This window comes from Osmia bicornis, chromosome 5 (assembly GCF_907164935.1).
Source record: "Osmia bicornis bicornis chromosome 5, iOsmBic2.1, whole genome shotgun sequence".
NCBI lineage: Eukaryota > Metazoa > Arthropoda > Insecta > Hymenoptera > Megachilidae > Osmia > Osmia bicornis.
In genome coordinates, this window is record NC_060220.1 from 11,245,500 (window position 1) to 11,257,983 (window position 12,484).

Sequence of the window (12,484 nt, forward strand, 5' to 3'; positions counted from 1 at the left end):
CATTTAATTTATTCAGTGCCCTAAGTAAATACGACATACAATTATTTCGCAGTGGCATGTGTATTTTATTTAAACAACAAAGAAAGTATCACATCATGAAATAATTATACTTGTACATGTAGGATTTCATACACTTTAATGTATAGTATTCTATATTATCGTTACCCTATGTTGAGCAAACATTTCATGGTTCGTTTAAAAAAAAATTATTATTTTTTACTGAGAAATTATATTATTTATTCTAGTCAAAGAAATAAATCAATAACGTAAATGGAGTACTTGAAAATACTTAATATTTTTGTAATATAAACATGTTCACTCTAAATTGGAACTATTGTTATTAAACAAAAAAAAAAAGAAAAATATACTTCTTCCATGTTTATTTAACTGTTTCTGTTGCAGAGTATTAATTAGTAATTAATTATATAAAAATAAATCTTTTCATAAATAGATACATAATCTCCGTGTACCTTTCTGTGATCATGTAGAAAAATATGCAAATATGCCCAGAATTAAAATAATCTTTTTGATAATGAGACCAGTTCCATAATTGAAGAAAATTTGTTTTCCTCGTGAGGAGTTACATGATGTTTTATCATACTTAAAAGCTTTTGGTACAGAAAGGAATATCTACAAAAAATAATTATTAGATTTTAACCCTTCAAATTCTAAACAAGTATATGATAAAAATAAATAGTTACCTGCTAGCTGGTTTACATATCGATAAGTGATCTTGTGCAATTTCATAAAACTCTCCTATTCCAGGATCTATAAAAACATTTAAATGTTTGCTTATACTGAAAAACTATTTACTATATTAATAATTCTCATTAATAGCGTACCTGCCGAATTGGAAGTAACAAACTGAAACGGAACTTTTAACGCAGTTATTAATGTAGATTTAGTTTCACTGAAACTTACAACCTCCATAGGAAATTGCTTCAACATATCAAGGAATTCTTGATGTAATTCTAATAAATGTGGTGACTCTAAATAGAATAATCTTTCTTAAAATACATTGGTAAGAAACTAAGGAGTAATACTATCCTGGTGTTCATATACCTTCACGAAGTTCTTGCACTTCTACTGATGGCCACACTAGCATTTGTACTGTCTGTTTTAAAGCTGCTACGCGAGAACCTCGGTGTGGAGTACTATAAAACACTATACCCCGAGTATTTTTACATATATTATTTTTGTCGCCATTTTTCCATTCTATAAAGAGAAATATTATCATACAAATATATAACCTTATAAAATAATTAATGTACATGTCATAAAACTTAAAAGGCTAACCATTAATAAGCATTTGTTTAACTAATAAGCCACCCATTGAATGGCATACCCAAATCATAGGTCGTTTCCCAATGCCTGCAGTCAACAGTTTCTTCACATATTCTGCGCTTCTTTCATTCATAGTGGTTCTAAATGTAAAATTACATTTGAAGTTATAATATACAAATCTTTACAAAACAGAATACTTGAGGAACATACTGTATTCCGTCTATCGGACACGACGGAGTCCACATTGATAAGTTTGTATCATAATTTATTCCGATAACTCGAAGAGATGGAATATCCTTTGGTAACCAATCCTTAGGCCAACACTGAGTTCTGTGCTGTTTATCATATTCATATTTCTTTGTGCAAATATCATTCCTAAAACAATAGATTTTTTAAACGTATAAGAATTATTTAATGATATAAATCATTCAAAACATTGTACCCTTTATGAAAAAATGGTCCAGATGATTTGGCATTAGAATTTTGAGGACAATCATCTAAAATTATTTCAAAATCTTGTCCTATTTTATCCCACTCGTGTTTTCTGAAGTCATAAGCCAAATCTTTTAGAAATTCCGGTGACTGATCATCCATCAAACTTGCAACAGTCTCAATACCATCTGGTATGGTATAAGAATCTGCAATAAATTATCACCAATGTAAATTTATTTCGAGTAAATTAAAATACTGACATTAATTGCAATTTAATTTGTTCAAATCAAAGAAAATGTAGTCTACTATTTGTATACTAACAAACCTACAACTCCTAGTGTAGATGTATCTATATCCCTCTGTCTCCATGTTACAAATACACCACCAAGAAGTCCATGTAGAAAAACAACATCCATCTTTATTTTTCCTCTAATTTTGTTTAAAGGATGAAGAAGATAAATTCGTCTTGGATACTTGACATCCTTATTTTCGTCCATGTCTAAATTTGCTAGTGCCCGACTCGCAGGAGCGGATAATCGTATATCAGAATTTTGAGACCATTCTACTAATGTACCAATCCAGCCTTCCAATAAAAAAAGAGTATGTTACATACATGTGAAGCACAGTACTTCAAAAATTATAAATCGAAATCTACATATACCTGCTTGAAAAAACTGTTCTAAATATTCCGAATGAAGTGAAATATTGGAAATTATTTTTGCAAGTAATATACATATATTAATGTTGTTTTGAAAAAATTTTTTTATTATCATTAATACTGGAAGACCACCAACATCAGCGATATCTGGAAAGAAAGAGTATTAGATTGAAATACTTCATACAAGGAATGTTTTTATAATTACCTTTACTGTATTCTTCAAGACAAGAATGATGACATAATGCTTGAACACAATTCTGTAATAGTTCTTGATCCCATACTACATCTGGTGCAACAACCAATCCTAAGCTTGTTAAATCGTGATCAAGTATCATACTATCCTGTTTGTTTTATACTTTACAGATAATTAAAATGTACAAAAAATAATTAATGAAATTGTAAGCTGTAATACTATATACTTACAGAGTATGTATCTTTAAACTTTTTATTAAGAAATTGAATAAGACACGGATGTGTATGTTCACATAATCTACTCAATTCAAGTAGTAATTGATGTATCCTTTCTATTACATCCTGAAAGAAATATGCTCTTTAAACGTTGTCTTATAAACATAATTTTATTGTAAAATATTATTGCACATACATGTAACTTATGCTTCGTATGAGAATATGGTGGTTTTAAAAAGAATCTTAAATCAACATTTGGTAGTCTTGCAATAGATACTGCAGTTCTTGCATCTAACATTTGTGCAATGTGTTGATAATGCCAATCTATAATTAATTTGAGATTAGTGACATGTATGCAAAGGATTATTACACGATAAGTACAAAGGTACCTTTTAAATGTTTCGTAGAATTCAGAGTATACAGAGCTCTTAAGCGTTCTGATTCATTTCCATGTTGAGCCATATGCAATAACTTGTATGTCATGTTATGGTTCACTGCTTTCCACCACTTCATTATAGCATCACTGAAAGCAACATGTTGCTTTGGCACAGATGATTGTAAACTTTCAGTCTTATTAAGTATATCTAAAATTATAATAGGATGTTAAAGAAATGTTAAAAGGACTATCATAAACTCATATACATAACAAAAAATTAACAAATACCTTTAAATCTAGGATCATCAACATATATGTATTGTGCATGAGCATGCTCTAGATTCAAAACATTGGTGGGCACAGTAGACTGTAAAATTTGAGTTATTTGTCTCAATTGGTACAAAACCCAACAACCGCTACATGAAAAACATAGATCATTATCATGAATCAATTAAACGATTTCGATAATATATTTGCAAATATATTAACTAACCCCATCATAACAATACATATTCCTGTTGATTTCAAATAGTATATGTATTTTCTATAAGTTTGTATTCCCATTATAAGAGGTAGAAGAAAATTCTATTTTACAGAGGAAATGATGATATGTGCATTATGGTAATATTACAAATAACATTTAAGAGTATGTATAATTACGTTAAAACTAAATACAGATAGCAGTGATTACAGATACAAAATAGACTAAACATACTTTTATATGTCTCGGGGGGTCATGTTTTTGGGGGTCCCAGATACCCCATGCATGTATAGAGCATAATTGGTACGACAGTCGTGCCTATTTTATCAATTTCTCTTCTACTTCACCTCTGAATGCCCCACCTCATAACTGAAAACACCTCATAAACAAAATTAGTTAAATAATTGTTTGACAAACTTGTATTTTAAAAAGACCGCCATAAATCAAATTTTTCTAAATTCGACTCTAGCGCCATCTATATAAAAATGGCGGAAACTACTCAAAAACTTACCGATCGGTTTTCGGGGGGGAACAATAGCGCCATCTATCCGAAACTGGCGGAAACTAAATGCGGAATAGTTTCCTCCATTTTTAAATAGATGGCGCTGGAATCGAATTTGAGATACCTTTTTATGAGCGATTTAATTTTGCGATTAATTAATAATTAACGCATGAGGCTGCCAAAGACTAGTACACAATAAATAAAATCAAATATATATATTATAGATTTAAACTAATTAAAATATGGTGTTCCTAAATAATAGTCTTGTGGTTTTGATGTGCACTGGTCTTTAGGCTTCTACATTAAAGTGCATAAATTCCCAATTGTTATATCAATTGTTATATATGTTCTTACAAAGTTCTAATGAAAATTTTGAAAAATAGTAAAAGATTGAGTGAATTTCTAAATTATTACAAATAAAGGATTAACGTATGCAGTATCACGAATACCCAATACGAATGCGGCTGCGCCCATACCACCAGAAACGGCCTCGAGGCGCTGCTTGCGCATAAACCCTTCAGTCTTTTTGCTTCCCATTTTGTACCTTGCAGTACATCCATCCACCGAAGTACTGACGTTTCGCTGTGCCATCGCATGGCCGACGTGTGCATTCCGAGATTCGCTTTCGCGTGGTACCCGCTGTGTCACAAGTACCGCTTTTAAAACGTAATACTTGTGGCAAACATCAACATACTGATCTCAAAGTGAGTGAAAAGTGTAAGAAACGATAGTTTCGTTTCACTGAGACAGAATAGCAGTTCTCTATCGAACACGTTCTTTCTGACATAATCCGGTATAAACTGGATTGGAGCAGATTCATCGATAAATACATTGATCGCTTATTTCAGAGAAAAATTTGTAGATCCGGCTTTCACGACGACGTGGACCACCTTTCCAGGCTTCGTCCCGTTGGTGTTAAAAGATTAATTTACTAGAATATCGTAAGCCGCGACCACGCGACACAACGCGCAGCAATGTCCAACGAGGAGACTTCCGCTGACCGCAATGTTGAGATCTGGAAAATTAAGAAACTCATAAAAAGCCTTGAAATGGCCAGAGGGTAAGTAGGCCGAAATTAACGTTGCCGCGCCTTTTCCTATCAGCTGTTCGATTTTCTATCAGCACATATGCTTTAAAGAACATGTGGTAAGCAGGTACTAACCGACTTTCGTTTCGCTTGCGAAAATGAATTTCATCAAATCTTACGAAAATTTCCTTATGAACTTTGGAAATTTTCATAAACATGTGTGGTAATTTAATGTCTCATCATTGAATTTCATATTATGGTGTAAAAAGACATGTGTTTTATTGGTATAATGCTGATACAAATTGTTCCTCGAATTAATACTTTTTATGATATATAATTAACAGGTATTAATCCTTCTTTGTAGGAATGGGACTAGCATGATTTCATTAATCATTCCTCCAAAAGATCAAATATCGAGAGTAAGCAAAATGTTAGCAGACGAGTTTGGTACTGCATCAAATATTAAGTCTCGTGTAAATAGACTCTCCGTTTTGGGTGCAATCACATCAGTCCAACATAGGCTAAAATTATATACTAAAGGTAATTTTTATTACCTCGTCATGATAATTTTGTTACAATTATGTTGTTTATCTTATAAAATTATAAAAATTGTACAATAATTATATTATTGTTTTAGTACCTCCAAATGGCCTGGTAATATACTGTGGTACCATTGTAACGGAAGAAGGAAAAGAAAAGAAAGTTAACATTGATTTTGAACCTTTTAAACCTATTAATACTTCTCTTTATCTTTGCGATAACAAGGTACTTTATTGTGTATAACCTTATGCAATATCTTTGAATGCGAATCAAACTTACTGAAATTAATTTTAACGTGTACATTGATGTTTTTCAGTTTCACACCGAGGCACTTACAGCATTGCTTGCCGATGATAATAAGTTTGGTTTTATAGTAATGGATGGTAATGGAGCATTGTTTGGTACGCTACAAGGAAATACCCGCGAGGTTCTACACAAATTTACTGTAGATCTTCCAAAGAAGCATGGTATGTTGTTGATTAGCAGATCATTTGAGTTGTATTTTAAAGTATGGTAAGTTAAATTGAATTTCAGGCAGAGGAGGACAGTCGGCTCTCCGTTTCGCTCGATTACGTATGGAAAAGCGACACAATTATGTTCGAAAAGTTGCCGAAGTTGCTACTCAACTGTATATTACTAATGATAAACCTAATATCGCTGGATTGATTTTAGCGGGTAGTGCTGACTTTAAAACGGAACTTAGTCAGTCCGATATGTTTGATCCGGTGAGTTTATGGATGTTAATTGCGGGCGCTAATCAGCTCTATCTTAAGAGTTAAGAGAATAATATTCACTGATGATTTGAATAACCTAATGATTATATTTCCAGAGATTACAAGCGAAGGTCATAAAATTAGTAGATGTCTCGTACGGTGGAGAGAATGGTTTTAATCAAGCTATCGAATTAGCTGCTGAATCTTTACAGAATGTAAAATTCATTCAAGAGAAGAAATTAATTGGTTAGTATTTGTACATTGTAGTTACTTTATAAAGAATTTAACAATTAATTTGAACATTCCACGTTGTTTAGGTCGTTACTTCGATGAAATTTCACAAGACACGGGAAAATATTGTTTTGGTGTAGAAGATACTCTAAGAGCATTAGAATTAGGTAGCGTGGAAACTCTTATTTGTTGGGAAAATTTAGATATACAGAGATACGTTTTAAAGAATCATACAAATGCAGAAGAAAAGGTTTTGCATTTAACGCCGGAACAGGAAAAAGACAAAACTCATTTCACTGATAAGGAAGTGAGTCGAAAATAATTTCAATTATTTCTATTAATAAACATGTAAATATACTTAAATGACATTGGATATTATTTATTATATCTAGAGCGGAGTAGAATTGGAGCTTGTAGAATGTCAACCGCTACTCGAATGGCTTGCAAACAACTACAAAAGTTTTGGCGCCACTTTGGAAATCATTACTGACAAATCTCAGGAAGGTTCTCAGTTTGTAAGAGGTTTCGGCGGAATTGGAGGTAAGTTTAATTTCTATTTGCTTCTTGTTATTACTAACTTTGATTCGGCTGAAAGTAATATTTTTGTGAAACAGTAATTCGTATCTGTCCACTTAACATACATACTAACAGAAAAAGCGGCTGATTCCACCTTGACTAGCTAATTTACTAAGTGAGAAATGTGTAAATTTAATGTCCGTGTATTATGTGAAGAAAATTTTTGTCTTCCTTCATCTTCATCAGATCATTTGTTCACGTTTATAAAATATATTTATTGCATATTACTTTGTTCGCCAAATGAAAAATGGTATAAAACCATTAAAAAGAAAGGTTTTTGTCAAGACGTTACGAAAATTCATATATGTTTGAAAAGTAAATGGTATTAAAAGAAAGGGTAGGAATATTATTATTAATTATGGAGTATATCTTGATGTATAGGAATCCTCCGCTACAAAGTTGATTTCCAGTCACTGCAGGCTGATGAGCCTCTTGATGATGTTGACCTCGATGATTACTAATTTCATCTGTGAAATACTCAAAGTTGACCAGGTAGCTCTTTCTCTGTCTTGAGTGCATTCGTTTACATTTCGTGTATTATAGAACATATTACTTTCAGAACTGGACAAATTTATCAAAATATTTAAAACCCTTTTATTAGTGTATATAAAGAAATAATAGAACAATTACATACTATCGGCATTTAATTATTTAATGAAACTCAACAATAATAAACCTTCGTATAAAGAAAATACGGTAATCATTAATAATTTGATTGTACAATAAATCTTATTCGCCTGGTCTGAATATTAAGTGTAGGCAAACCATATGTATATCATTTCATAATATAAATAATATACTCATAGTGTTTCTATACTCATCATGAAGAGATTATTATCATCAAAGTTATGTTTTTTCTATGAATTGTAGTATAATTCTTTATGATATATTCACGGACTTTTATATTCAGTAGACGATTAAGTATTAACGATAAATTTGTCCAAAAAATTTGCAGTTTCTTCTGTTGAATTTCTCACTGAATAGTATAGTTCGATACATCTGTGCAAATCTGTAGTATATGTATGTCTCTTCTGATGAGTTTGAATGTGAATATAGATATTTTTAGTTGTGAATTTCGAGATATAATGTTTACTTTTACAAAATAAAACGCCTGGAAATTTTGCTGTCTTCTTTTTTTCTTGGTGGTACAAAAATTAAGAAAATCTTGTATATATATGAATTATGGATAATTGTATTTGAAGGAGGTGAGTCAATGTATCCAAAACGTCTAATTTTTCTGTCTTGAACATCGTTAGATTTATTTTTACGATTAGCAATTATAAATTACATTATTAGTAATAAAAATCCAGTTATAGGCACAATACACAATGATTGGTTTAATGGGAGAATAGTATTACTTACTTTCATGACACACAGATATTTTTGTCTTATAATTCTTCACCTTTGTTGCATATTTATATATGTAAAAGTCAGGCGCAACAGTAGTTAATAACTTCTTAATATAGTATAGAATCCTTCCAAAATATAAAGGAGACTGTTAATCAAAATATATACATATTTTGTATTTTTAAAATTTGTATAGATGTATGACGTATTAATATGATAATGAATACTTATAGTTAGACAATTATTTGGTACAAGCTATTATAAATCTACTTGATATAAAAAAAAAAAAAAAAATGTAAACTAACTTCTGACAAGGCTGCTTTATAAACTCACAAATTTTAAAATAATAGTTTGAAAAATTATAGATGATAGATATATGTATATATATGCACATGTGTATATATATATGTGATTTTCAAAATAACATTGAAACCACTATTTTTTTATGTTTTTGTGCAGTAGACATGCATTGGAAATTTGTTTTGCATGTTAAGCTTCTTGGTGTTTTAATGTAACAAGGCTAAATAATGTATTTTGAATGTAGTTTTTCTTCTTCTTTTCGTGTATAAACATTAATTTATTTTTTCTTTTCTTCTTTCTAGCATCTGTGTATATTAACTTACTGTTCACTTAATTTTTTACTCTGTGTCTAGAATTTCAGTAGGTATTTGATAAGTATGTATTCATTCAATTTTTTAACATTTTCTATGTAAAGAAATTCTTTTTTTAACTTTTTTTTCCGAGATTATATTTAACATACATTTGAACACAAATGCAGTTTTCTGCTTAAATGAATAAATACGAATGCTTACTGCATGATATGCAATAGGCAGATGTTAATTTGATCACCATGGACATACATACATCACTTTAGAAGCACATATTTATTGCCGGAAGAAAATAAGTGTAACATAAAATTCATTACGCTTCACTCTTTGGTGATGGATGCAAAAAGCAAATAATTGTGTGCGATGTAATACATAGTTAGGCTTTGTTGAATAGTATATTTGATCAAGCATAAGTACTAATTGATTGTCTGTTTCTATTAGCTTGCATATTGGGAAAGGTATAGTAATTGCTTTTTACTAATTTAGCAAATGAAAAGAAAGCAGTGAAATTAATATCTTATGAAGCCTTATCATACTTTTTGTCATTAAATGTATTGTTTTGCTTTAGGTTGTTATTCATTGTATAAAAAATGATTTTATGTGCTAATATACAATTTTCTCTCTTTCTTTTTTATTAGTAATATCAATTAAATTATTCAATTTATTCCTTTGTTGTTTTAAACTCTTCAACATTTGGACATTTATATTTATAATCATATTTTATTTTATTAGGATTCACATACTAACTTTTTTTATTGTAGCATCACTTCTATATCTTTATTAGTATGTACTGCTTGTTATTCAAAATATTTGTAATATTTATTATTTTTTGCGGTAATGTTATTGATGTACTAAATATTTTTCTTATATTATCATAGAAATTCTTTCGTTTCTTAAACTGTATTAAAACAACTGAGTTTTTCACAAGTATTAATTATTAAATTTTATTTTGTTAGCTTTTAATGAAGTATTGAAAAATAGAATAACACTGAGCAAAATAGGTGTTATGCATGACTAATAATAATTATATCATATTAATGTTATTTGTGATCATATTTCTACAAAATAATTCATTGCAAGTTCTATTTTATTAATTTGCTCATTAAAGTTTTTCTAGCATTATTCGTACTATATTATTAAGATACTTTCATTTAATTTCATAAATACAGCATAGAAATTTATATCCATTACATGGATTTTATCTACTAAAATAGTATTTCCATATGTGTATTTTACAGGTATATTGCGGTACAAAGTGGACTTTCAGAGTATGCAGTTGGAAGATGTTGAAGTTGACAGTTTTGATCTGGATGACTATTAAATCCGTGACACAACAGACAGTTCTTTTAGCTTCAGAGAGAAACATAAGTACATGTTCTCTCTTGCATCATACTTCAAAGGAAAGCACATAGAAGGACATGTTTATCAAATTCATATGATGCAGTACATACGTCATAAAATTATTCAAACAATTGACAATTCATTCAAACAATTCGCAATTGATACGTAAAAGTAAAAAAAAAAAAAAAAAGAAAGGCATAACACGTGGCGCGCCGATAATCCATGTCCATGAAGAAAGAAAAGGCAACTCGACTGTGACACTTAATTAAGCCAGCTTGATACCTGCCTATTTCACGCAACATTACCTTCTATTGCAAATTACATTCTTTAATTATTCAAATGGATTTATTTCAATAATTACACGCGCTACAATGCTGAATTACATGGTTTGGGATATAATAATTTTGTATCAAATTGATGTTCATCATCTTCCATCATTGATTTTATGATTAAAAGAAACAGAAACAATAATACTTGGCAGCACGAGGATAAATGTAGCGATATCTTTGTTCAGACACACAATCATGGAGAAGCTGTAATAAACTGATTATTATAAACATAAAAAAGTTGCTTATCGTGCATTCTATACCGATTACTAAATTCATATGAATAATAAAGAGTTCTGTACATAGACTTAAATTTTTAATGGCACTGTTGCCTTAGACATAAGTTAAGAATTGCGTAATGTCCCGGAAAACTACCATCTTTCCGACTCACCGAGTGATACACATGTAAACATAAGAGAATTCTTTCGTAAAACTACATTAACTTCGCTGGCTATCGACTCTTATATTTTGTACATTCACAATTGTATATAACAAATGCTCCGCAAATGTATCGAAATGTATCTTTTCGATTGTTATGAAAACGGTGCACACTATTAGTAAAGAAGTATCTTCTGCAATATTTAAGTGGCAGTTATTTGAAAATATTACAAAATTTATTTTAACATTGTTAATTTAATTTGCTTACTCATATGATGCCTTTGTAATAAACAATAATATGTATGTATAAATGTGAAAAGTATGAAACGTGCAATTTTGGTGAAGTATCTTTTATGGAATATCAATGTATAATAAAGGAAGGTTCGCGGATATTGTGAATCGTTGGTGGAAATAATGTGTTATTAATTAATAGTATAATTAGATTATTTATACTATTACACTGTATGCGATCCAGGGATAAAGCTTTATTTAAAAAAAAAAAAAAAACTTCATCAAAGTAGAACGTTCTTAAAAAAAAAAAAGAAAAAATATCTGACTCTTGATATGTGCACAACGAATTCCAAAACATGGTGGTTTGAAAGTATTGTATCTGTGTATTGTCTTCAAACAGTGAAATGTTAAATGTTAGTTTAATATTTCTTTACATTTTTACATGTAAACATTCTTTCAATAGGAATCTAGATTATTTATTACAACGTCGGTGCGATTATTTCTTCTGCTTAGTAAAAAGCTTATTTTAAGTATGCAAGTTTCCAGTTCTATAAGAACTTGATAACAACTTTGAAAGAGATTAGGAAAAGCCGTGTAATCTTTGTTTTTTCTTCTTTTTTTTTTTAAACAATTTTTGTTTCTTTTTTGTTTATTTGTAAGGTAAGAGTGAAAACGAAGAAAGTGGGTTTGTAAGTCGGAATACATAAAGAGAAAAAGACGTCGTTTATACATCTCATTTAAGTAAATCGATGACGTACTTAGATTATGGCTTGCCTATGATCTCTTCCATAAGCATAGTTGTATAATCTGCTAACAGATTTCTAATATTTTGGCAATTTTATTCTTCGATATTGCTCTAGGTAAACACTTTCGTTTATTAAAGGGATACTTTTGATTTAGCAAGGCAATACAAAGATGTAATCATTGTAAGCTTTTGCTTAATCAAACTTCTCAAACTACGGATTTAATACCTCATATTTTGTATGTATTATACGCGTAAAATACATTTATGCTGCGTTCTAAAG

The 12,484-nt window shown here is 30.1% G+C and overlaps 2 protein-coding genes across 5 annotated transcripts; one reads left to right on the plus strand and one right to left on the minus strand.

Annotated features, from left to right (window-relative positions):
- Positions 1-41: 41 nt before the first annotated feature.
- LOC114878646 (protein SERAC1) lies at positions 42-3,845 on the minus strand. The gene is made up of 15 exons (XM_029192691.2): positions 3,652-3,845; positions 3,447-3,574; positions 3,172-3,366; positions 2,979-3,106; positions 2,798-2,908; positions 2,580-2,715; positions 2,378-2,521; positions 2,042-2,299; positions 1,727-1,922; positions 1,495-1,659; positions 1,297-1,424; positions 1,063-1,215; positions 843-989; positions 702-768; positions 42-630 (listed from the first exon to the last, which is right to left on the minus strand). The coding sequence occupies exons 1-15, from the start codon at positions 3,720-3,722 to the stop codon at positions 513-515; spliced, it is 2,145 nt and encodes a 714-aa protein (XP_029048524.1). The 5' UTR covers positions 3,723-3,845; the 3' UTR covers positions 42-512.
- Positions 3,846-4,696: 851 nt separating this feature from the next.
- LOC114878650 (eukaryotic peptide chain release factor subunit 1) lies at positions 4,697-11,746 on the plus strand. 4 transcript variants are annotated; one of them, XM_029192697.2, is made up of 12 exons: positions 4,697-4,845; positions 4,990-5,201; positions 5,533-5,708; positions 5,806-5,933; positions 6,025-6,175; positions 6,243-6,433; positions 6,538-6,667; positions 6,739-6,959; positions 7,045-7,192; positions 7,610-7,720; positions 9,625-9,641; positions 10,422-10,465. In XM_029192697.2, the coding sequence occupies exons 2-10, from the start codon at positions 5,116-5,118 to the stop codon at positions 7,687-7,689; spliced, it is 1,311 nt and encodes a 436-aa protein (XP_029048530.1). In that variant the 5' UTR covers positions 4,697-4,845; positions 4,990-5,115; the 3' UTR covers positions 7,690-7,720; positions 9,625-9,641; positions 10,422-10,465. The 4 variants fall into 4 exon arrangements, with proteins under 4 accessions (XP_029048530.1, XP_029048528.1, XP_046141776.1 ...); XM_029192695.2 differs by lacking the exon at positions 9,625-9,641 and having other exon boundaries at positions 10,422-10,508; XM_046285820.1 differs by lacking the exons at positions 9,625-9,641; positions 10,422-10,465 and adding an exon at positions 7,788-8,349.
- The last annotated feature ends 738 nt before the right edge of the window (positions 11,747-12,484 follow it).